The sequence below is a fragment of the Buteo buteo genome, chromosome 18, assembly GCF_964188355.1.
Source record: "Buteo buteo chromosome 18, bButBut1.hap1.1, whole genome shotgun sequence".
Taxonomy (NCBI): Eukaryota; Metazoa; Chordata; class Aves; order Accipitriformes; family Accipitridae; genus Buteo; species Buteo buteo.
In genome coordinates this window covers 26,859,519-26,885,890 of record NC_134188.1, presented here as the reverse complement: position 1 = coordinate 26,885,890, position 26,372 = coordinate 26,859,519, and the positions used below count along the sequence as shown (strand labels likewise).

Here is a 26,372-nt window from a genome sequence, read left to right as displayed (position 1 = left end):
TATAAAAACTTGGACTGAAGGCTTAAGATTGTGTAAAGTTCTGTAAGTGATGAAAGATGTTTCAGAACACTTTATTTTAAGAATGTAAATAGGTTTTGGTGAAAGTTAAGAAAATTCTGTTGGTTTTCTTTTTTTTTTTTTTAACTTCAGATTAAACATACCAAGTTAACAAGTTAAACAATTGCTTTCTGCTTTCCCTATGCCTTTTAAATAATACTAGTACACATTCCATCTAGCTTGGCCGAATAGGCTCAAATTATGCTTCATGCAGGTGGAGAATGTGTAACACTTCTTGAAACAGGCTGTTTTATTCTGGTTTTGTGAGAAATACTGGATCATTGTACTATTATTTATAAACAACAGTTTAAAAAAGCTGATGAGCAAAACCAGTTGTTCATTACTGTAGGAATAGTTTGGTTTCTTCAACCAATGTACTGTTGAGGAGAGGCATTAACTATTTTCTCTTGGTTACCGGTCTAGATATGGTCATTTACAGAAAAGCAAAAAGATTCAAATACTGAATTAATGCTAAAATGGAAAACAACAAGTTGTAACGTAAAACATCAGATTAGTACGAATAAAAAATCTAGAATTGGCAGCACAGATTTCTGGGGACGGGAGGAGGGGAGGTTAGATTTCTATGTTGTCTTTGAAGGCCATTAATTCCATGGCCATGCTTAGGTCAAACCTGGGGAGTATTCAACAGTAATAGGATTGCAGAGGCAAAGATGTGGATAATGACCCAATAAGTCTTTGGCTTCCATTTCAATTGTTAAAATAGTGATAGAATAATGGGATTCTGCACTTCAGTTATATGGAAGGTGTCTTTTCTCCTCTTCAGTGGTGGTTTGCTATTCCTACACAAGTACCACTTCAACCCCAACATCTACCCCTGTTCCAAGTGGCAGTGTAGCAACAGTGAAGTCCCCCAGACCCGCCAGTCCAGCCTCCAATGTAGTCGTCTTGCCAAGTGGAAGTACTGTTTACGTCAAAAGTAAGTGATACTAGCAACTGATTAACAAAAGGGAAAGAAAGGGACAGTCTTGTGGCTGAAGCATGGGCTGAGTTAAACACTCTGACCTTGGGCAAGTCATTTAATGCCTTTATGCCTTTGTTTAGTCTAAAGAATGAATTTATTGCTTCCCTTTTTCAGAGAAATTGTGTTCAGGATAAATCCACTCACTGTAAAATGCTGCAGGGAGCAGTGATGGCAAGGACAACAAGAATGAAAAGTATTTTGAAAATAAAATATAGGAATTGCTGTCTATCAGTGGATTTCTAATCCCACTTGTTCAGAATTTGTCTTCAGGGTGGCTCTGCTGGTTGCTTCTGCAGAGGACTTCCCTCTTCCTTCTGCTTAAATAATGCAAAGTGCTCACTTATTTGAGTTAGAAAAGGTCCCTCCTTTCCACTTTCACAGTTGACCTAGACTTTTTTAGAATGCAGTACTTTGGCAAGCATTTATATGCTTACATTAACTATGTCTGGCCATTTTGTGATTTATTTGGAAGCAAATCTTAGTGAGGCTTGCATTCCAGGGCAACTGTGAAAACTCCATACGAACTCCCACCAGATACCCATCTTCATGTATTTAAGTTTGGAAATCCAGGGCATAATGTCTAGAAACAGTCTTTTTTCTTGTCCCCCGCACCCACCTTCTTTCTTTGGCTAATAAATCAGCTAGTTCTAAAAGCAGGATATGTCCTCATACATATGCCCAGCTCATCAAAGGTAGTTTTATTTAACAAATAATTAAAAATGGTTCCTTCTGTACTGATTTGGTGTCTATCAAAATGCAGGTGACAAATAAAGATTAATAGTGAGCTGATAAGTGCTATTTTGATGCTTGCTGTGGATACCTTTAATATTTAAAAAATATTTTAAACTTGGTGCTATATATGCATGTTTGTATAAACTTCTAGCTAGTCAGAAAAGTCACATTGTACATAAATATAATGTTACTTGCAAACCACCATCTTCAATGGCTATATCAACCCACAGAACCCATTACATTAAGATTTTTTCATTTTTCTGATTTAATGCACTGATCACTCAGCTTTAGTTTAAAGATTCAGGGGAAAATGTTCTTAACCTCTTAAAAATTTAATTTAGACCTCTATTGAATTATTACATGGTAATGAGTATAAAAGCAGTCTAGACACATGATAGAGGAATGAAAGGTCCTCATTTTTATTCCGTCCATCCCTAGATTTCATTTTTTTCCCCACTTCACATGCTTCATTTGGGGTTTTAGGGTTGTTTTGGTTTTTGGTTTTTGTTGTTTTTTTTTTTTAAGGAATCGTGTGTTTTTCAGAATGTGTTAATGAGTCACATTAGTTTTAACAAACTCGTTTAAGAGCAAACTCAGGAGGCCTGAGATACAGTCATGACTTCGCCACTGATTTGTTGTGTGACCTCATCCAAGTCACAGTCTGATTGAGCCATTAACCTCTCTGTGCCTCTGCTTCCTTGCTTGTCAAGTGTGAGTTATAGTCGAGCTGTATTACCTTTTAGCTTAATGCTTGTGGAAAACTTTGTGCAAATGCAGTTTCTAACATGAAATTGTAGGAATAATGTTCTTAAAGAACCCCAGCAGTGAAAACAGGAGATGGAATGAGCAGTACTTGACATAAAATAATGTTCTGCTAGTTCAATTTTACTTTCTTTCTTCTGTGTTGTGGTTGGGGTTTTTTTGCGTGGATGAGGACCGTGAACAAATAGCTTTACCTTCAGTATTTCTTGGTGACCCACCAAAATAACAGCTGTATTCTAACATCCTAGCTGCATGTGGATTTTTGTTTCAGATGGATTCTGAGATTCTGAAATTCCTGCACGTTTTCAGTGTGATTAGTGACCTCACAGTTGTAAGTTTATGTAGTGCACTCACAGTAATACTTAAAAGCCTGTTCATAAGAGACTTTAAAATCATGTAACCAAATCTCTTCTTTATAGATGGAAATCACTGCTGGGCTTGCTCAGGACTGTAAAGTAAATAGTTGATTAGAGCTTTGAAATCTGGACTCATAGATCCATGCTTCATCTGTACTGCTACAGCCAGCTAAAACTATTTTTTGGAGTTCAAAGCAAACTTAAAATAGAACCTTTGCTTCTCTTCTCTAGTTCAGTTTCCTATCATTGTGTGGATACAACTGTCAGCCTTCTGAAGCGTACCTGCAAATGAGCTGGTACTCATACTAAGAGAGAATCCCATTTTTCAGAAATCATTTGCTGTGCTACTGGGCACTTTCTTGTCCATGTTAATTCCTGTGTCTTCACTTTTCAAATGCCAGAATATTTAGTTATTTTAATTAGAGATTGACCATAATTAGATCTTGACCCTAATTAGAGATTGACTGCCAACCAAGTTTGCTTGGGTTACCAGCAAGACCGCTTTTTACCGTGACAGCATTTTTTGTCTATAAGCCCCAGGCATACAGAACAACATCTTCAGTCTTGTTCTGTGTAGGGCGATTGTGTATTTTCTGCATATCTCTGTTTTTCAGTTGTTTAACACTGGTTAATTTGATAAACATAAATGCTAGCCAGTAGCTGTAAGAGATTTTCAAGGTAATCAAACTATGTCTTTCTGTAGCGGATACCAATTTATGAACCTTTTGCCTACTTAGGAAAGTTTCATGTGGATTTAAGATCTGTTGATCACACCGCGGAAAGGGTTATCCATTGCTCAGCTGAATATTGCAGCAGACTTTTTTCCTCATGTGCAGTAGGTGATTGTGAGGAAAATTAACACGTTTGAGGCCAGATTTCTGTTGTTTTTCATGATTGAGTGTTAGATGCCATTTTATACCTGTTGCACAAAATGCACCAAACAAGGCAGAAGCTCATAAAGTGAGGTATGACCTTCATAAACTATGTAATTAAAAAAAAAAAGGGGGGGGGGGAGGATCTCAAGATGCTGTTTTGAGGTGAAAGGGAGAAGGGTACTGTAATGATAAGCCTGGGATGAAAGTAGGTACGAAGGTTGAAATCGGAGAAGACTGCAGGAAGGTAAACTTCAGTAGTCCAGTTGCTGTAAACAAAACCAGCAACAACAACAGTAGTGTAGTGTAAAGTTTTAAACCGAAATGTGCATGATGCTATCCCAAACCCTTTGTGTGCATAGTCTCATTAGTCAAACTTCTGGAGACCAAATGAAATCCCCATGCTGGCTCTTATGTTCTTTTAACCTCTTAAACTGAATGAAGTAACGGAGTAACTGAGTAGCATGGGTTTTGGGGGGTTTCTTTGCTTTATGGCACTTTAAGTGTGGTCTATATCAAGGACTAAGACCATCTGTGGTGTGATACAGGTTATTTGTGACCATAAGGTGTAATTTATCCTCTATTTTCTTTCTGTCTTCTTTGAAAGTGGGTATAAGACTCAGCAAGTTTGTAGTGTTTTAGAAAGCACCGAGAGCTGCAGATGGCGAAAATACAATTAAGAAAAAGTACTTCTTTTCCAGGTGTCAGCTGCTCAGATGATGATGAAAAGCCCCGCAAAAGAAGGCGAACGAATTCTTCTAGTTCTTCCCCTGTTCTCCTGAAAGAAGTCCCGAAGGCAGTGACTCCTGTCACTAAAACTATCACAGTGCCTGTAAGTGGCAGCCCCAAGATGAGTAATATAATGCAGAGCATTGCCAACTCCTTACCACCACACATGTCGCCTGTGAAAATAACCTTCACTAAGCCCTCAACACAGACAACAAACACGACAACACAGAAGGTATGTGGGGGAAGCTGCCAAATGTTACTTTATTCTGGTTTTATCAATGAATAAGATGTGATGTTTGACTCTTCCTTTCTATGAACTGTCTAGCTGTTTTTTAAGGATTGCATTGGGATAAGGTAATCCCTCTTTAAAACGAACAAAGAGAAAACCAAACTCTTGTATGAATTTAGTTCACCTGTGTGTGAAAGGACCTGGATTGACAGCCGTGGAGACTGAAGCCCTCTTTTTATCCACAGAACAGGTACAGCACAGGCAGCGGGAGTGCAAGCTTCCCCCAGACTGCCCCACCAATGTGCCTCAACCCTGACCTGAAGGGACCACTTCTAGGGATGAGAGGGGATTCAGTCTCCATGCTCATTCAATTCTTGGCCTCTCTGGTGAGACTGCCAACAAGGTTGCCAGTTAGTACCATTTGTGGTGTTGGGTTTTGTGATATGGACACTAGTCCACTGAGAACTGGATCACATAGGCCACTGAACAGCCTTCAGATGGTAACAACTATTGGTCAAAGGTAATCTTTCTTATTTCTATTTTCCTTATTTATAATTATTCTTTGCAGTAGTCGAATTCCAGGAGAGGTGGCATGGGCTTTCCCTTGCCAAGCCTTTTGTCTAGAGACTAGTTTTTTGGGGTCTATAAAGCTTATTCTTGGAGCTGATCAAAGACTTGGGGGGCTTTATTTTCCTTTCAGTACTAGTGTACCATTTCTCATTCCACATTAACAGTGTTATAGTGGTCAAAATCAGTTGTGTTATTTCAGCTGAGTGTGCCCACCAGAATGCAGTGTGTGGGAAGAGGTTTTCCGTGTTGAAATTTTGTATTGGACTCAGGATTTTTACATGCCTAATCTGTGGCATGACTATTTTCCCATGCTTTAGGAAGCATTTCAGATGTGTCCACTTTTAAGATTTAAAAAAAGATTAATGACTCAGACCAAGTTTGTTCTTGGTACGGTTATTAATTGAGGCAGACTTGGGGGGGGTGGTCTGTGGAATCAATTTGGCCTTGATACCAACAAACTGATGGTAGGCTGGCCACTAACAAGCATTTTTTTTCCAACTGTGAGAGCTTGACTATTGAGCTCAAACCTTCACACGATATTTGTTCTATTAGTCTTCTTAATTGTTTTATGACTCTATTTGGATTAGCAGAATTCCCATGTCCTGATTTTTGGAAACTTTAAAACCAAGGAAGATTAACTGAAGTAATGTGCAATAAAGATCTTGCTTTCTGGCCTTTTCCCACTTCAGAGCTCTTTGATGCTTTTATTTGATTCACTGTTCTTTAACAGTGTCCTTAATCAAATTTCATATCTGAATATATGTGTAGAAGTTCGTGAGTGAGCATAAACTGTCAAATGAAATGTCCTGCTTTCTATGCTGCAAATCCACAGCTAGTATAGGGCTTAACCTACCCATTCTGTTGCTCTTGTTAGGCTCATCTTTTGTGCAGGAAGAATTTTTTGCCTTAAATGTCTGTAGTGTTGTATTGAGTGTTATGTGTCATGGTAGTTAAATCTCCAAAAGGAAGAGAATGGACTGTTGATAGGGTCTTTTCTGCAGTTGTGCCTCTGCTTGTTCTGACATGGGGAATTTTAGGGTTTGCTTTGCATAGTGTTATTTGACACTCTCACTAATCTGCAATGATAGGAAAATCACCACTTGTGTCATTTAGGGAGCCATTGTAGGGTTTGCGTCTGAGCTTGTCACACTGCCCTCTTCTGTTGGATTTAGATATGCCAAAATACGTAACTGGATCATTTTGGTGGGAGAAACCCTTTATAATAGTTTTAATTTAAATGTCAGATTTGTTACACTCAGATTGGAAATGTACTATTTTAAACAAGTGCTGTTGGATAGGAGTGAAGTTGTTGGATATGAACAAAATTCTTCGTTTCTGCATGCCAGCTTTCTGAATTGTTTTGACATTTTAGTAGGTTGGAGGAAGATTTGTTCTAACAACTAATAATGTCACAGCTCCAATTTCTGGATTCTCTTATAATAAAGTCCTCTGTCTAGGACACAGAAGGAATCTAGCTAGTGAAGCTTCTGGCAGTTAATGCCTTTATTTCTTCAGGGACTAGGTTTTGATGTCTCTCAAAATAGAGCTGACAGGACTAATTTCAGTGTATGTTAGGAATTAGTTTTTACCATAACAATTAAAATCAACAACAACAACAAAAAGCAACTTGCCTTTTTTTTTTTTTTAAATCACGCAGTCTTTCTGCTGTAACTGATGTGATGCAGTTTTGGTACCCATGATGAGGTTACTTTGATCATTTTGACATGTGAGAAAATAGTATCTCAAAAATATAATTGTTGTGATTTGAGCTTTATACTTTTAAATTTTTACCTGAAAAATCTGTTTTTTGGATATACTACTTATATGAAGATCACTAAACTTTGTTCTGCTGTGTTAATTTTGAAAGAAGAATTAGAGACCCAAACCTGCTTAGTCACAGGACAGCCATCATTGTTGAACTATAATGCTTTACAAGCTTTTTATCCTTGCATGATTAAATAAAGTGTTCTTAAGTGATAATCTTGGACTGATGGTTTTAACTCTGTCTTTGAATGAAGAACAACGGTCTTCAGGAGTTGTGATTACGCCCAGATTCATCCTACATACTTAGTTGAGATGCTGAACTTGCACTGTTGCACTACAGATTATACAGGAAGTTTAATGTGATAATCTGCCTTTTTTGACTGCAAGTTGTTTTTGACTGTATTCCTAAATTAGTTATCTTAGGTGGAATGGAGCTGGCCCTAAAATTCAGACACTTGGGAAGTATTTCTAGTGTTAACTGACTATTTAAGAAACGGGTTAAAACTCCAGAGGCATATTGTAGGATCTTTTCACCTGCAAGCCTCGTACCAGAATCAAGCTGTGTCGTGTTCAACTTGTCTGCATGGTTGTAGCCTAAGAGCAATTTCAGGAGGGTTTTTTTGATTAAATCAAGTTTAGGCAGAAGGCAAAAATAAGAGTGATGCAGAGAAAACATTCTCCCTGGAGAATGCATTAAAGTGGTAGAGCAGCAGATGTGGACACCTTGTTCTTCAGGCATTAGTCAGTTATGGTCAACCTGCTGTAGCTCGTGGAGGTAGTGAAGTTTTGGTTTTCCTCAGATCAAGATATTAAAGGCTTAGCTAAGTAGCAGGGACCATAAAACTGGGGCACAAGGAGAGGCAGAGGCAGCCATGGTGGTGAAATTTGCTGCTTTTATTCCATCCATATAGGCATCTCCTTTATTATTTTTTTCCTAAAAAAACCAAACAAATTATAAACTCTTAATCTCCTACTGCTTGATCTGTCACTTAAGTCTATTTCTGGTGCCATTATCATACTATTTCTTTTCTCTATCAGGCAAGGTTTCAGTATTCCTTGGGTAGTAGCTTAAGACTTTTAGTTTGAGCTGACCCAGGTTTTCTTTGCTCCTTCTGTACCTTTTTTTTTCTATTTGCTTTTGTTACATCAAATCATTAATAAGTTTTACTTTTAAAGGTTTCAGTAAATTAAATTTTTATTGGGACAGTTGCATTATTAAACCCAATATTCTTGCATGGTAAACTGAAAATATGTTGTATTTTGGTGCTGTGTGTTTCTATTTTAACTGTGTGTAAGTACAAGGAGATACATATAAGCAGAATAAAAGGAATCTCTTTACGTAAACAGTCCCATACTTGATACTGAAGAAATGCTTAGTTTTCTAGGTCAGTTGCATAAGAACAGACCTCTTCCAATGTTCTAATGAAGTCTATGTTTTTCTATGTCAGATCAGATTCATGGCGTTGTAATTGTAACTCGCACTAGGGGTAATGTTTATTGTCTTTAGACAAATGGTTTTCAGACAGATAAGAGAGAATTTCTTGTTATTGAGAGCACTAATTAAAGCAGAAATTGTTTCAAAGCTAAACCAGTTTTTTTCACTGATGAAATATTGATTGTTTACAGCCTTGTGGATCAAAAATACTTCCTATTACTGACTCAGCAACTGCTTGTTAATTGTTAAAGAGAAAAAAAAAATCATCTGTTCTCTCATTGCCCTTTCTTGATGTACGTGCAAAGTTTGGGAGAATAGTGTTTAAAACCTGCTGGAAATCCCTTCAGTTCCGTTTCAAATGGGCTTCAGACTTCCTGGCCCAGTTTAATGAAGCCAAACAGCTCATTCCTGTCTTTTTGCCTTCAGACATGAGATAATTCTACTTTAATTAGAGAGTAATTGTTTTCCTCAGAAAAAAACCCTTCTAATTTTAAGGAAATGTTTATCACCACTTCTTCAAACTAATAGAATTTTTTTGTTGCCAGCAAATGTAATTATGACACTCTTAAATGGTCTTACTAAACATGTATCCCTAAAACTAAATACACATAGGCAGATATATTACTGAAATATTATGCTTTTAAATAAATGCAAAGAACAAATGAATTTCTTGTTGTTCTTTTTCTTCTTTCAGGTGATAATAGTAACCACCTCTCCAAGCTCAACTTTTGTACCCAACATCCTTTCAAAGTCCCACAACTATGCAGCAGTTACGAAACTTGTCCCAACATCAGTCATTGCCTCAACTACTCAAAAGCAACCAGTGGTTATAACTGCTTCTCAGTCCTCTTTGGTCAGTAGCAGCAGCAGCAGCAGTAGCTGTTCTACTCCCTCCTGTACTGCAAATACTATTGCTGTGACTGCTGTAGTATCATCAACACCGTCAGTGGTTATGTCAACAGTAGCACAAGGTATGGCAATAACATATTTATAAAAGCTCTTTCACTGATGAATTGGACTTTGTTTTGAGAACAACATAGGGGAGATGCACTTTGTGTTTGCATATGATGAATGAAGCACAGGAGGCGTGGAAGAAATCTACTGATGAAACTAATCCAAGATATTCCACAAAAGTTCTTGTTGAACTCTTTCCCTCTTTACTTCAACAATTAATGTGCAGATCCTCTTTTTAAAGAGAATGTGGTGAGATGGTGTGGCATAGCTTTTTTTATTTTGAAAAGATTCTACTTGCAGCATTAAACCACTGTAGCTTTAAGAACTCTTATCTGATGCATGGAAAATGAATGTTTCCAATATTTGAAGGTGATTGCTTCTCTTAAAGCCTGATTTACAGAAACATGCAAAGTTAACATCAAGTAGATACAATCTATACTTGACATGCCCAGTCTTTAGAATATTTCTTGTGGTAACTAATCTTACTGACAATTCTGAAAGGTAGAGAAGTGTTTATACCTTTTTATCTGTGTATTTTATCAGCATGTCAGCTTTCAAGTCCATAAAAATTAAGACCTGAGTGGGCCTGGATTAAAATTCCTAGGTTTCTGATTTCTAATTCCAACTATGTGTGCTAGCTTGACTGTTTCAGCTCCACGGCTACTAGCTAACATTTGGAAGGGAAGCTGTGGATGAGTGAAAGGGCCTCAGTGACCAGCACTTGAAAAATACTCTGCCTGACAATGACAAATGTCACATTGCAATTTTTCCTGGTCCATATTTTCCATTCTTGTTCCATTCCACAAAAAGTTGAGCAACCAAATCAAGACTGAGGAGGTATTTTGCCTTCCATATTGCTTCTGTTAATCAGGTCCTGAAGATAGTAATACACAGAGCACAAGGGCTTACAGCAGAATTTCATATTGTTTGAACTGTGGACTTCTGGTTGGGTTTGATCATGGAAGAGGCTATAATTCTAAAATATGTTAGGTGGAATATCTCTAATAGTTTTTTTTCAAGGCTGTAACTGTCATTGCAGAAGATGCTGGTGAAATGTTTTGTGACATAAACTGATAATCACTCCAAATGTGAAGAAAGTTAAATTCATGAATGCAAACAGCTGACCAAGAAAACAGAGAAACCATCTTAGATGATGCAGTGAGAAAAGCGTTGCTTATTTAGTTTGCCAGCCTTGTAGTTTATTATGATTTCTATCATTATCACTGCCATCTGTAAATGTAGAGAAATAAGAGAGGAGATTATCTTTCTATTTTCCACTACAACTGGGACTTGGTTAAAAACTGCCTTCATAAGACATGGACTTTCTGTTTGGGTTTTTGGTGCTTATGGATATGCAGTTTAGAATTACAGATGAAGCCAAATTTCACTGGAAATGCTGTGACAACTATGTAAGGGAATGACAGAAATAAGTACTTAAGATTTGTTTGGGAACTTTCCATCTTACTGCAAACTTAATTTAATCACTTTTACTTGTAAGATCACCTAACCTATCAGCACACAAAAAAAAAAGCGTGCTCCACAGTTTTCTAAATTACATACCATTACTTGATTCATTCTTTTAAAATAATGTTGCACTCACTGATACTCTGTCCTAATGTTGATGGGTTTGATATTTGTTGTTCTCATACCCCTAACTTTTTTTGTAGTCATGATTTTCACTATAAATATTTTGCTTTCTTGCAGCTTAAAGATCAGACTTTGAAAATATTTGTAAATTATTTGTACTACAAGAGGTACAGAAAGTAGACTGGGGTTGTGGTCTTCTTTCCATTAGCTGTTGTTCTTCTGCCACATAGAAATTCTGTTATAAGGTCCTTCACCTCTGAACAGAGCACTTCTGCTCTGTGGGAGCTTTTTTTCCTCATGTATATCTATGCATTTTTCAGTAGTAAAAATAGTTTAAATATGAAATTATTTTAGAAATTGTAATATTTTTCTTTTCTGTTGTACTGTTCAACTTTAAACCATTTACTCTTTCACAGGTGTGTCTACATCGGCAATTAAAGTTGCCTCTACCAGACTACCTTCCCCAAAAGGTTTGGTTGGGAACCCAACTCAGATCTTAGCACAGTTTCCCAAACAGCATCAGCAGTCCCCTAAACAGCAGCTGCACCAAATACAACAGGCCCAGCCACAGCAACCGCAACAGCAGCAGCAGCAGCAACAACAACAGCAGCAGCAGCTGGTGCAGTCTTCTGTAGCTCAACAGCAGCCACAGCAATCTCAGTTGCCACCTGGCATCAAGCCCACCATTCAGATCAAACAGGAATCAGGTAGTTGGAGTTAATCTTGGGTCATATTGGTGAGGTCTAACCACAACTCAAGAAAGTAGGGCAGAATGCTGTCCCAAAATGTGCATGGGGAGCTATCATTAAGGCGTAATTACTTGAGTACAGGATTTGGCATTAAACCTGGCTATAAGTAGATAGTGAAGGATGTCTTAATGTTTTCAGCTAAAATTAATTGAAGAATTTGGTTCTGTCACTCTTCTTGTTTGGTTCAGGTATTGCAGACCATGCTTTAGGAGTAAATGTTTTATCTTTAGAGATTGAAAGGTATGTAAATATCTTCAAATGTCACATGATTGGCAACCTGGAAGACACCAGTTTTCTGAAGATCAGAGAGCTGTTCAACTGTATCAACTGCAAAAAGAAGTTAATCCATGTTTTAATTCTTTTCTTGGGTCCAGAAATCAAAACCTACTTTTGAGGTACTTGTCAAAACAAATACAATTAGATCTGAGACTGGAAGTTGGACTCGATTCTTTTTGGAACACTGACTCATTCAGTTGACTTTGGGCAAGTCATGTAATCTTTCTGTCTTGGCTTTACTCTGCAGTAGAATATAGTCCTTATCTCCATAAGATGCAGTAAGAAGTACTGCTTGCAAAGTTATCTAATTCTAAACGAAGAAGTGCTATAAAAGTGCAAAGTATTTTTATGTCCCTATTTCATATTAATCATGTCAGTAAAATTATTATTTTAAATTCATACTATTTAGATCAAAGAATTAAAATAGTCCATAGAATTAAAAAATAAACAGCTCTACTCCTGTCCGTTGATAAACTTCCTTTTGGATTATAGGACCATTGCCTAAGAAAAAATTACTAATGAAGACAGATAAGAGGCCTCCATCCTCCGGTCATTGAACAATATTTGATCAATAAGAGCTTCACTCCTTGCCTTCTACTATGGGTTTAGGTTCAGCGTGCTTTTTAGTTGAAATTTCTTTGGAAATACCATCTGATACCTATTCTTTCTGGAAGATGTGAATCAATTTTCAAAGAGACTTTGCTTTTTATCTGGTTTTGTGTCTGGATGATGCAAAGGCTTCAATTTCTCTTTCCTAACTTCGTTATTTAAGTTTGGAGCTTACTTGCTCTGTATGGCTTTTATAGTCAAAGTAGAAAGAAGAAAACATCTCCAGAGGATGTTTCACATCCCGAGTGGACAAAATTGTTCACCTAGAAATATTTCTGTACAAATGTAAGTGCCTACATTCAGGCTGGGTGTTTCATGGCATTTGACCTACACAATGCAATACACTTACCTCGTCATGGAACAGAACATAAGATGCAAGTGTCCTGGATATACTTTTGAACAGATGACATGAATCTCCTGGTTTGCAACTGAGAAGTGAAGCTTGCAGAAGTCCCATTCCACTACACAATTGAGGGAGAGGGAGCAGAATCCTTGCTATACTAAGGTGTCCTCATCCTTTGTTCTTGCTGATTCAGCTCAGAGCTTGTTTCAGCCCAATTTATTTGTGGCTTCAAGATAACCAATAAATCAAGAGGAGAGTGAGCAGTTTACTTAAAGCAGCCTTCCCTAGCCAGCGTTACAGTTGCTTCCCTATGGCCACTAACGCTTTTTGTGCAGAAAGCTTTTTTTAATTTATCCAGAGGGATGAAATTCAACCAGGCTAATTAAGACACATTAGAATTTACAGACTAAATTGATAAAGAGCTATTTCACTTTTAGATGGTTCATTGTATATGAACCAATTCAGTATTGGTTGTAACCTGTTGGTTCCTGGGAAATGTTCTACTTTTTGAATCATGGACCAGAAAAGGTTAAAAATCACTACAGCAAATCAATGATGGAATGGAATCCCATGCCTCAGTGGGAGTAGCTAGGAACTGAAACAGGCACATGAAAGGCAAAGATGATGACTGTCTTGTTATTTGCAAAACAAAAAAAAAACCCAAGCAAAAAAAACAAACCAAAGAAAAAACCAAATATTTTTCAGGATCAAGAATACATGGGCTCAGAATAGAAGCCTTGTGAGGCTACTTGCCCACTAGGGCTTGGTCTGAGAAAGCATTTCAGAAAGTAATTTTTCGTGCCTGTATTTTAACAGTGACCTTTCTCCTTTCCTAGGTGTTAAAATAATCACTCAACAGGTGCAGCCCAGTAAAATCCTTCCCAAACCAGTTACAGCGACCTTGCCCAGCAGTAGCAATTCACCTATTATGGTGGTTAGCAGTAATGGGACTATCATGACAACTAAACTGGTCACTACTCCCACTGGTAAGTTATGGCTCTGAGAAGGGAAGGGAGGGTAAACCCAGACATACAGGTGATCAAATGTGGTTTATTAGAATTAAAAAAAAAAAAAAAAGCACTTCTCCCTTGTGAACAGTGAGCACAACAGCACACTCACAGTCCTGTTGATACTTATTCTAGATTAGGATTTTTGCACTGAGTGCTCTTTTACTCCTGTTATGGTCTTTTTGAATTGGTACACAAAAATATGATCGTTCCTTCCCCACTGGGTATATTTTAAAGGAAATTTTCTTGCAACTTACACTGATACTTTGCACTTTTGTAGCACCTTACATTAGACAATTTACATTAATTAACTTTTTAGGTACCTCAAGCAGATAGGTCAGCATCATCCCTATTTTACATATATGGACTTTAAAAGACAGGTGACTTGCTCATAGTCCTGCAGTGAATTTATAAAAAAGCCAGTAAATTGAATTTTAAACTCCCAGTGTTTTTCTGGGGCTCTAGTTGTATTTGTTTTTTCTTACTGGTTAAAGATCAGAAATAATGCAGACTGCTCAGATTGTAAACTTGCACGAGGAAAACTTGAAAGGCGACTTTATTCTAGTTTTCAGAAAACTCTATAATTAACTAACTTCCTGAATTTTTAGCGTGGGTTAGGAGTACTTCATAAAAACATTCTTAAGAACATTTAAAAAAAACCACCAAACTAGCAGTTTTGCAGTTCATTTAATTGGTAAAACCTGTATTGTGCTTTCTTGGATTTGAACACATGGCTTTCTTGTTGTAACAAACTGTTTTGCTCTGTGATCTTTACCAATTAAGGTCTGTAGTGCACTAGTGCAGCAGTACAAGCAGAATGGAATTACAATGTTCGTGTAGCTGTTGACTCATTATTTTGAGCAACCTTCTTTTGTGGACTCAGTTCTGTTTCCATTCTGAGAAGGAATAGGTCTGAAAAAACAGCATTTATACCTTGTTGGGAGGTTTCTTTTATACTGCTAAATGCTAAATCTGTAAAATCGCATTTTCATTATAAATTATATTTTTCCTCTTAGAGTGATAATTAGACCAGTCATTTGTGGTGTTCTTTATAAACAATTTGTCATATAGGAGAAGTGAGAGTATAGGCGTCTTTCAGGAGAGGAAGGGATCAGTTCTGGTAGTGTCATCAGATGCCTAACTCTTGGGCATCTGAGGGAGCAAGTGGCAAACATACAGGCAGAATCTAAACACGTATTGAAAATTACAATCTTAGATACAAGGACATGAGTTAAAATATGGCAGTTGTGGAATATTTGGTAAAATACTTCAGAAGACTCTTACATCAATTTAAAGTTGATATATACTTGAATATTGCTGTCTGGGTTTAACAAGTACTAGGAGCATTGTAAAGGGTGGTAAAAATTGCGGTGTCGGGTCTCTTTGAATAAAATCTAATGCTTTTTTTCTAAACTAACTTATTTTTCCACAAATACTAGTAGAGGATCATGTTCTAACAGTGAACTTTCTTGTTCTTTCTTTAAAACAGGAACTCAAGCAACATACACACGGCCAACGGTTAGCCCCTCTATAGGGGCTCGGATGACTGGAACTCCAGGGGCTGCTACTTATGTGAAAACTACAAGTGGTAGCATCATTACCGTAGTACCAAAATCACTGGCTACGCTGGGAGGGAAGATTATCAGCAGTAATATTGTTTCTGGTAGGCATATGAGTACTTTGGTATTAAGACTTATTTCAAAAGTAGCTTTAGACTTGCTGTAATTGTTCAGGGCTTTTCTGTAGGTTACATGCTCAAATAATTATGAGGACCTTTATTGGAGAAGTTGTTAATTCAGCAGAAAAATAGCTGAGGATGAAGTAATGGGTAGAAGTTAAGGAGGTGGTGTTCTTAAGGATTGCAGTAGTTCTTGTGTTTAAGAAGGAAACATCTAATGTGAGGGATGCCTGGGAGGAAAAGAGAAATGTGGGGGAGGAGAACTACTATATTGGCCTCTGTTAGAGGGCAGAAAGATCAGAAAACTGTATTGGCTCCAATTTAAAGCATTTTATAATCTGGATGCTGCCCTTTTCTATTCCACTGCACATCCAAAGAACCAGAATGAAAATGAACTGTGTATGTTAAATTCAGCTGTGCAGTCTCCACCTTATCCTGTTCTTTTATCAGTGTCAGCCTGTCTTTCCCTTACTGCATGTTCTTACTTAAGTTTTTCCTCTTAGCCTCATGCAGACCCTGCTGCTTATCTTTGTTAGCCTGCTGACCAGCCTTGGTGCTCTCTGCCTGGATAAGCTCTAAACATAGGGTCTCTTTAGGACCAGGACCAAGCACACTCACACCAGTGACAATTTCTTAGTATCTGTTTTGGACTTAAACAGTGCTAATGCAGAGAAGGTCTGCTGCATTTCCTAGCTAGGTGCACATGTACAGCAAGATCTGCTGGGTCTGTTTATCCTGTCTAGTAATATCTTTAAATTGTCTAGTAATATCTTTAAATTACTCAGAGGTCCCATTGCTGGTGCTTAGCAAAGAAGTGAGATGGCACCAGCCAGCTCCTGTCACTGGAAGGTGCTGCACAATCTATCCTGTAAACCCGCTCTGGGGTATAGTCTGGTAAGAGGTACCTCAGTTTTTCAGATCATGATTTCTACAAAATGGTATTTAGGGCTGATTACAGTAGCTTTTTTGGGAACAAGTAACTTTTTTAGCCTGTTATGGGTATGATGAGTTGTTAAGAAGATTTCTAGATCTACTAGTGAGTTTATACACAAACGCAAGTAGTATTCTCCTGAGCACTAGCTAATGCAGGGAGACCCTTGGCTGGTCCTGATAAGGATAATAATGATTGTACTGAAACAGCACAAGTTTGGAAAGGATGCCTGCTTTTTGTTGATGTTGGTGGTTTGTGGTGGGTTTTTTTGGGGGGGTGGGGGTGGTTTAGGGGATTGGCTTGGGCTTTTTTTTATTTGTTTGTTTTTGATAAGGGAGCTGTTGTTAGATGCCTCTGAAGTCACCAGAGTTAAGTAATTCATGATCTTGTCTCAGCATGTCTTCCCTTTCCCAGAATTAGTAGAATTATTAATCAAATACATAGTGAAGTATCTGCAGGCATGCCTAATAGGTAGAAGTTAGTGAGGGGAATCCTTGGGTTTGTAGCTCTGCTGTGACTGAGGGGTCTTTCTTCAAGGAGAAAGTGGAAGGTGTTGATAAAAAGCTGTCTGAGTAGATATTGAAATGGCAGTCTGATAACACTGATGACTTACATATCAGTATATGTACTCTTGTAGACTGCGGAGGGCTGACCAGAATTACCTGTCACTGCAGGTGAATAAAAACCTGATACAGGGAATGGAACTAATTAAATACTGGGAGAGGAACAGAAATAGCCAACACAGCTCTTCAGAAAAAAACCAAACAACCCACACTTCTCAACTTTTAAGAACTGATTGTAAAACAATAGCATATTTTTCTTTTTTCCTTCCTTCTTTCAATACTCTACTCGTCACTTGTATTACAACAGTTCAATGCCAGAAAGAGCTGGTATTTCTCTTGACTGGAGATACGTTCGTGGTACGTAGATTCTTCTACAGAAGTTATCTGTAGAAGAATAATTGTCTGTGCAAATAGGACCTTGAGTTGAGTATTAGTGGTGTCTTTATCCCCCCCTAATTTTAGCCTTTGAAAAGTTAGACATGTTAGCCTGAGAAAGCTGTATTAGTCTGCTCTGTAATTTGTGAGAAGGGGCTGACTGTCCTAATATAGAATAAATTACTCTGTCCTGGGCATGCCTATTTTTACCGTAGGTGAAAGGTTTGTAGAGTGGGTGTCTAATCTTTGTATGTTGAGTTGGGTGATGTAAATTGCCATTCCAGATGCTGCCCTTTTTTTTTTTTTTTTTTGTTGTGCTGTCAGATTTAAATATAATGATTGCTATATAGGTCACCAACTTTTACAGTGGAAGGAAATGTGCATGTGATAAATTGCACCTTATTTCTTTTCCCACAAAAATTTAGGAACTACAACCAAAATCACTACAATTCCAATGACATCCAAACCCAATGTGATTGTTGTGCAAAAGACTACTGGAAAAGGAACTACAATTCAAGGGCTTCCAGGCAAAAATGTTGTCACAACGCTGTTGAATGCTGGGGTAAGTAAGAGTCTCAAATCAATAACCAAGTGACAGACTCTGTGGTGGCTGCTGCATTCATTCTACTAAAGTCCCTATTAAAAGGAAACTGTGCATGAGCTCCTTAACAGATACAGCATGCCTTCATGTCAGGGATGTTTGAAAAGCAAGTATGTTTTGCAGAGTATGAAAGATGCTTAAAACAAGCTGGAAATGTTATCAAAGTTAAAGGAAAATAAAAACTTTTGAGCTTGCCTTTTTTCTGTGGGTAATGATTTTGTAATCCTGAAGGGATTAAGTGGAAGAAAATTACTATAATCTTACCTTATTTGTGCTCTAGTGAGAACCACGGTCCTGTGTTATAAACTTGCATGTCCAACTGTTTTATCTTTTGGGATGTAAAGGGCAGAAATAAACTGTCCTTTCACAGTAAGGGTACCACCTTTCAATTTATGTGACGTGTAACACTAACATCCTGTACGTGAGTTTTGTATAGTGTTGAATTATGTTTTGGATAACCTGATGTGTTAAGAACAAAATCAAGATTTCAGCTTCAACTGGGTTTATCTGTAAGTGCTAGTAAATAAAAATTATGGACGTGCTTTATGTTCCTAGATAGAACTGTGAGATTTAATGCATGAATCATGTAATCTTTAAAAGTCTACCTGAGTAGCAGAGCTGAGTAGGGAGGGGTTTTTTAAAACGTTTTAGGAATTTATTTTTTTTAAGATTTTGAACTTTCCTAGTTTCCAAAACTTACAGCTGTATTTTCGCAGAAGTGGAAATCTCGTGATGTTACACAGTAGAAACCACCAGAATGTGATGATATTTCTGAAACAAGTATGGTTCTTGGGATTTCCAGCTACTTGATGGGAATTGGTAGGAATACTGGGAAAACTGGCAACTAACATTTGCCATCTGGATCATCTGGTTTGTTACTGTGCAGAGCTAAAAAAAAAAGCATGCTCAATGTCTTTGCCCTTCTTAAGCTATCAGGAGTCTAGTCATATGTCAGCACTATTCCAAAGTCAAATGTTTCCTGTGAAACAGCTGTGAATCTGCAATTTTTTAAGCAAACTTTTAGTTTAAAAAAGAGAAAAAAAAGTCCATACATAGTTAATGTCTTGGTCATGAGGATAATACAAAGGTCTATATTTAAATAATTTCTTTTTAGAATCTCAATTCAAGTTTTGTAGATGTCTTGTGAAAGTTAGTGTTAATAGAAATAAGAGGTTTTAAAAAATATTTGCGAAGGATTTGGGGAAAGTTCCAACTTCCGTGACTTCTTTGAAGCAACTTTAAAAAACTTGTCAGTGTCTTTTAGTTACTCCTTTTTATTCACCCCTTTAGAGTTGCTCAAAAGGTAAAGTAGTGGAAAAGGGGATTTTGGTAGCTTTTCCATTTGAAGTCATAGGGTTTTTTGTTCTTGGTCTTTGAATGTTTTTTGTATCATATAAGTCTAGTTGCAGCAGCAGCAGGTTGATTTCATGGTATACACACTCATCTATAACTGTGTATTTATTTTTTTTTTTTAGAGAAGTGGGTGTCTCTGAAGAATTTCACTAAGCTAACCTGTAAACTTTGACCTCTCTACAGGGGGAGAAAACGATTCAGGCAGTGCCAGCAGGAGCAAAACCTGCTATCATCACTGCCACAAGACCCATCACAAAAATGATTGTTACGCAGCCAAAAGGAATAGGATCCACGGTCCAGCCAGCCACCAAAATCATCCCAACTAAAATTGTTTATGGTCAGCAAGGGAAAACGCAGGTACAGTGAGGACCCATTTCTGTCTTGAAATGTACCCCTAAATTTTAATGGGAAGTAAATAATTTTTCACTGTGTTGCCTCATTTGTTGCAGGATTAATGTATGTCTATGGGGAAGGAGACTTAGGGGTGTAATGAGGTGGTCTTGGTTCTGATTTCTTGAGCGCAGCGTTTGCATTTGTTAGGTGTTTCTGGAGGCCTAGAGCAAGCCAAAAGGATTTACTAAGTCTTTTACATAGCTGAAACTGTCTGGTCATGGCTCTAGACACCTATTTAAGTCTTACAGCTCATGGCTAGATCATGAGAAATAAAGATGCAGAGTCTGGACATAGGCCATCCTTCAAATCAGGTTTTATTGAAGTTATTTTCTGGTTATTGTGTGTTCAGGTTGTCCTTGCAACCTTGTGTAGTTGGTGGGGTTGTATGCAGAGAATCTGGCTTATTTCTGGATACTTTCAGTTTCACCTTTTTTTTTGTTGCACTTATTATTTAAAAGAACTAAACTTTTACCAGATGTAATATTTTGCGTGTCTTGATTGTTCAAGACTGTATTTATTGTGGGCTGTGGAAGAGAGGTGCTTGTCCTTATCGGTGCAGTGCACATTGCAGCTCACTTGTGTAGCTTTCTCTCGTCACACCATAGTTGTATCCAGTCCTGAAAAATGACTGTTTAGTGGTTTATTGTGTTAAGTACTCCAAATTACTGAGTGAGAAGTACATTCTTGTGTATTGCCATTTAATTGGGCTTTGTGGTTTAATAATCAGAGCTGCTGAATTTACAGATAAACTTTTTCAGTAAATTATTAGTATTATGTGGGTCTTGTACATGGATCTATTTGAGTGGCACCCTGTACTCTGCTCAAATATGTTTTCTTGAGTGCTCTTACCATACACAAAATTTGTCTTTCTAATTAGGTTCTCATAAAACCAAAGCCAGTGACATTTCAAGCAACAGTTGTGAGTGAACAAACTAGGCAGTTGGTGACTGAAACGTTACAGCAGGCATCAAGGGTAGCAGAGACAGGAAACTCATCTCTCCCAGAAGTGAAAGAAGAACCACAAACCTACACCGATAGCAGCTCTTCTTCTACAGAGTCCTCCCAGAGCTCCCAAGGTGTGTATTAGTGTCGCATAAAGTACAAAGGGACTGTCTCCCAAGCGTGCTAGCTAGTTTCATATAACTCACTGTGTCTCCTTTTAGCACAGGAGGTCACCCATTCTGCTAGCAGTGAGTGTCGTTGTTCACTTCCCTTTTGGCTTTATTTCTCTTTTATGAGCTATTTACTATATGCCTCCGTTTCCTGTGCAAAAAGTGGAGATAATGGTTTCTTGCTGGGCTCTGACTTACTGTTACAATGCTTGTGGCCTGGAACCTTGTTCCCTCTTTCTGGGGAATCTGCCAGAGCTAGGCAGTGTAGCAGGTTGGGGTTTTGTTTTGGTTTTGGTTTGGTTTGGTTTTTGGCAGCCCATGCTCTGTCACCCTCTTTCCTGAGTGTATTGAAGCATCTCTCCACTGCATGACTGAAAACTGTCATGTGACCAACATAAATTTTGGTCCTTTTAAAGGCACGTATATGTGCATCAGGACATATAGCAGACATGCAGTACTGATGGGGATGCTTTGAGCCGTGATACAGATGCAGCTCTCTGTGTGGTAGAGGGAGATAAATAATAGGGCATAAATAACCCCCAGCCTTTTGGTCAGGAGTGACCATAGGGTGTATCACTGCATCAAATAAAAACAAATGTCTCTCAGTGAAACATATGTACTTACATGCCTTTCAATCACCTTTTCTATATAATTCTGTAACCGTTGGTCTATACTGCCACTTTAAGTAAATTAAAAAAAAGTTTTGGAGATTCAACAAACTTATCAAAATTCAGGAGCTGTTAATTCAGAATGCTGAGTACGTGTTGATCACATGAACTGCTAAAACCTCCTGAAAAAGAGTTCAATCCAAGGCAAATTCAACGTACAAAGAAACCTTCTGGACTTTGTTCAAACCAAAGCTTTTACAAACAACTAAGACACAGGATCTTTTTTTTGGTGGAGGCTGTTCGTAACATCAGCAGTGTTTTACTTCAAGAGTCAATTGTAATAAAAACTAAAGTGCTGTAGAATGAGAGTATGCATCCTTGGCAGCATTCAAAATGCTAATGGATAATGAATAACCTGCTCTAATTTTGACCTGTAGCCGTGCTTTAAAGCAAGAAGTTGGATGAGAGACCTCCAACCCAAAATGGTTCTATGATGACTTGATGTGCTTTTGTTCTTTTGCAGATTCTCAGCCTGTAGTCCATGTGATTGCTTCAAGAAGTCAAGATTGGTCAGAACATGAAATTGCTGTGGACACAAGCCCTACAATAATTTACCAGGATGTATCCAGTGAATCTCAGTCAGCTACTTCCACGATAAAAGCTTTGCTGGAACTTCAGCAGACAACAGGTGTGAAAATACATGTGGTTGTTTAGGATAACTTCAAAGCTTATTACCTGCTTAAGCAGCAGGTTGTAATACGTTTTATAATTGAAAAGCACCTATCTTGAATCAGCTTGATTCCTTTCTTGTTATCCTGTAACAGTTTGAATCTATTATATAAAGTTCACTATCTACTTAATTAAACTGGCATTTATATTGGAGGTTTAGTTTATTATGGGGGTTTATATATTAGAGGTTTATTTTATGTTTTGCTTTTCTTCTAAAGCAGTGAAGGAAAAGTTAGAATCGAAGCCAAGGCAGCCTACCATTGACTTGAGCCAAATGGCTGTCCCAATCCAGATGACCCAAGAAAAGAGGCATTCTCCAGAAAGTCCTTCAATCGCTGTAGTAGAGTCGGAATTAGTTGCTGAATATATCACAACTGGTAAGTGACTAAGGTAGTGTGATGGTGGGTTTGCAGTTGAAGTCTGGGGACTTAATTTCGGAGTTTTCTTACAATGGGTTTCATTTTTGTGTTTTCACTATAATTTGCTATAGAGGAGTCTTTTCTTCTGTTCTTGAGACCCTGTGCAGGGGACAAAGATTGCATCTGCTTTTCTGGGGCATAGTGGATAATGTTTCTAACTGAAGCAAAGGGTTGTTGCTTCAAGACATCCTAGTTGAACAGATTTTCTGTTCCCTGATCTGATGGAGAGGACAGGCTGTCCCACCTGTCTTCAAGGAAAATGTCTAGTAAGGAAAAAGTAGAAAATTAAGTTACAGGAACTGTATACTATTTTTTGTACCTATCAAGAGGAGTCAGACTTTGAGTTAGGTTAACCCGTATTTGCAAAATGTTACTTGCTTACCAGGACTAAGTGGGTTTTTAAGCCAGGTGTGCATTTAGCATACTAATGTAGTCCCCAGTTTCTTCATTTGCTAGAAAGCTTTGAACTGATAAACTTGCACTTTTTAAACAAATAAACTATTCAACTTGAAAGTATGGTTGGGATTTGACTCTTAACTTTTTAAACTCTTGACTTCTCTTATCTGGTTGTCCATTTTGCATAAGTCTTTGAGTCCCTTGTCTCTCTGATGCTTCCTACCACCCCAGAACACTAGTTGTGAGCCACTTCCCATACATACGTGAGAGGATCAAATTACCTGTTTTCCATTTTAATTTCTAAGTCCACATTATTGGTCTCCCTACTTTATTTGGAAAATGAAAGCAGAAGTGTGTTGAAAATCTGCTTTGGAAAAGAGGAATAAAACTTGATTATATTAAATTGTATAAGAACATGTCTGTAACTCCAGTGTTTTCAGTATTAAGTGTCCAACCTGATATTCTCATTTTTTGTTTGCCTGCTCTGTACCTCCTCCCCTCACTTCCATCCCTTCTATGGTCTAAATTTAAGTTGTGTGAAATTGGAACTGGGGGGGGATGTTATTGTTACTCTTTTAAATAACACTTACTGTATCTGGCTTCAGTTTTGAATGTTTGAGTCATGTTCCCTTGGATCTCTTCTAAAACAAACTCAAAAGTACAATAAATAGTGTTCAAGTGATCTCCAATTAGCACATCAGTTATTTTCACTGACACAGATACTGTGCATTGAGCTTGTGTTCAGGGTTCCAGTTTTTGATGGGTCTCGACGTAAAAGTTGATGTAAAATAGGGCTCTTTGCAGGAAGGATGGGAAATTACAGTCTACAGTATCTTTGCGCAGCTTAGAAGCCCTACAAAGTACAAAAGTTGAAAATTTCCCTGAGCTGTGATTACTATTTGAAATACTGGGATTTTTGCAAACTGTGAGTTGATATACAGGAATCTACCAGAGAAATGCAGGCTGCTGTGGGTTGACTGGCAGCACTTTCTGCTATAGCACAAAACTGGTCATTTAGCTCTTATATTTTTGTGCCTTCCCCCAGTTTCTGTGAACACTGCCAGGGAATGCAGGTAATGGAGTGTTTCTTTTTGGTTTAATTTGTGCTTCTCAGGATTAATCAGTAATCCACGTAGCTATATTTTCTGCTAAAAATTCAGTAGTAAGATAGTAAACAGTCTGTAAACTGTTGTGAAATTTCCTGCATGCGCCTAGACCAAAGGATTAGGCACACTTTAATCTATATGGGAGCTGGGATTCAGCATGTGCTTCCTCGTGAGATGAAGGGAGCGGTTCACACATCTTAGTGTCACCATTTTTTGTCTGTCTGCAGACTCAGGAAGACAACACTGTATTGGTTCACATTCGGAAGAATATCTACACAACCATATAGGTTAGAAACTTTATTTTTAAATGAAGTTTTCAATTGTGCAGGAACTGTTGGGGGATATCCACGATGGATCTGGCACGGCATGCAGGCCGGTATTGATATAATCTAACTCCTTTCGTGGAGTGGAAAAATAAAATTATCATATTAATTCAAAATATGACCTTTCTTTTAACTTTCAGGAAGGTCACTAGAAACTTTTTAACTTTTTAAGTTATGTTACAACTGAATTTAAACTTTGCTTGTTCTCCTTCAGTTATTATTTTGTAACTAAAAAGTTAATGAAAGCAAATATTTACATATTAGTGTGGACAGGCATAAAGTAATTTGGATTCATGTCTTACCAGTGACTGCAATATAGAATGGTTTGTGGTTTTTTTTTTTCTCAGCAGAAGATCATTTCTCTGTCAGTCCACTGTTTAATTAGGGAGCCATCACCATAGCTCCATAACTCATGCTGGATCTGTCCTAAAAAGGAGCATAGACCCATGACAAGGTCTTCATTTTTTGGTCTGTGATTTCTGATCCAACCTCACTTGCTTTCATAATACCCAAACATTTTCTAATTGCTAGTCTTTCCAATTTAGCCTATGCTCTGGAGAGTATTTCTTGCAGTTTATCAGTGGTAGAAATTCAGTGAGCAAGGCTTGCTGTTCTTAATTGCAGTCAATTGTGCAAGTGCTTTTAACAGTGTAAAAACCACAGAATAACTTATGCTCTACAGTGTTGTGCTGGTGCTGTATAAAGAACCCAGCTGAAAATCGAGTATAAATTCTGCTTGCAAAGTTGGTGTGTTGGGAGAGGGAGGCCAGAGAAGGTTTGGACCAAGCATGATTACTTAGGAAACAGACGAAAGCAAAACCCCTGAGTTGCTACTTGAAGAGGCTTCTCAGAATAGATCTACCCTTTAAGGTTGAAGCTAGCATACAGTAGAAGATGTTTTTCATACTCAGATCTTTATTTCACTCATAGATGCTTTCAGTTGAAGCTTAAGTGGAAAGCAAATAGTTGAAGTTACTGCAGTTAGTTCTGGAGAAGTGCCACTGACCTCTTTACTTTCAGTCAGTCATCGGTCCCAGCCCCACCAGCAGTCATCTCAGCCCCAGAGGACTCTGCTGCAGCATGTGGCTCAGTCGCAGACAGCAACGCAGACTTCTGTTGTGGTGAAATCTATCCCCGCATCCTCTACAGGAGCAATTACCCATATCATGCAGCAGGTTGTACCCTTTCTTTTCCCAACAGTCTATAAACAGCAGTAGGCTATATGAATTGTATAGGACCAGGGCTTGTTCTGAATGAATGTGTCGTGTTGCTGCCACTGAAAATGCTAAGTGTAAGGGCAAAGGAGTAACTTTATTTTGATAATGAGGGTGGTGGGATAAAAGGGAAGCAGTTAATGAGATTACTTGAGATTGTTAAGTAAGAGCTATTAACAGCCACTGTGGAAAAGATAGTGCTTCCTAGATGAGTTCTTGCTGTCTGTATGTCATCTCTTCAGCAGCAACAAGCTGCTTTTTTCTGTATGTTGTATTGCAAGGGCTTAGGCTCTTTAGATTATGTTGGCGTTAGCGTAAGGGGGAAGAGGGATGAAGCAGAATTTGGTCAGTACACAGAGCACACAGTGTCTTTTTCATTTGAGGGCTTTAGTTCGTGAATACGCAAACTTCTCTGAATCAAGAAGTAAGATCATATTTAGACCAGTACCATGAGGATCCCAAACACTTCCGACAGTGTAGATTGTGGTGAAATCTTACTGAAGCCACTCCGATGCATTTGTTCAAGACCTGCTCAACTCTGCAGTGCTGTAACTTCTG

General features: G+C 38.0%; 1 protein-coding gene across 14 annotated transcripts in view; it reads left to right on the top strand.

Moving 5' to 3' along the window:
- EMSY (EMSY transcriptional repressor, BRCA2 interacting) overlaps positions 1–26,372 on the top strand; it is a 39,822-nt gene that overhangs the window by 8,585 nt on the left and 4,865 nt on the right. For 6 of the 14 annotated variants that reach the window (XM_075050238.1, XM_075050234.1, XM_075050228.1 and 3 more), the window contains exons 6-18: positions 842–994; positions 4,463–4,722; positions 9,183–9,459; positions 11,446–11,736; positions 13,843–13,992; positions 15,503–15,676; positions 17,986–18,122; positions 19,698–19,871; positions 20,785–20,983; positions 22,151–22,315; positions 22,575–22,733; positions 24,505–24,564; positions 25,621–25,775. In XM_075050238.1, coding sequence (XP_074906339.1) covers positions 842–994; positions 4,463–4,722; positions 9,183–9,459; positions 11,446–11,736; positions 13,843–13,992; positions 15,503–15,676; positions 17,986–18,122; positions 19,698–19,871; positions 20,785–20,983; positions 22,151–22,315; positions 22,575–22,733; positions 24,505–24,564; positions 25,621–25,775 — 2,354 coding nt within the window. Of the gene's footprint in view, positions 1–841; positions 995–1,372; positions 2,865–4,462; positions 4,723–9,182; positions 9,460–11,445; positions 11,737–13,842; positions 13,993–15,502; positions 15,677–17,985; positions 18,123–19,697; positions 19,872–20,784; positions 20,984–22,150; positions 22,316–22,574; positions 22,734–24,504; positions 24,565–25,620; positions 25,776–26,372 lie in introns of those variants that run through there. The other 8 variants (XM_075050239.1, XM_075050236.1, XM_075050230.1 and 5 more) reach the window with 7 other exon arrangements.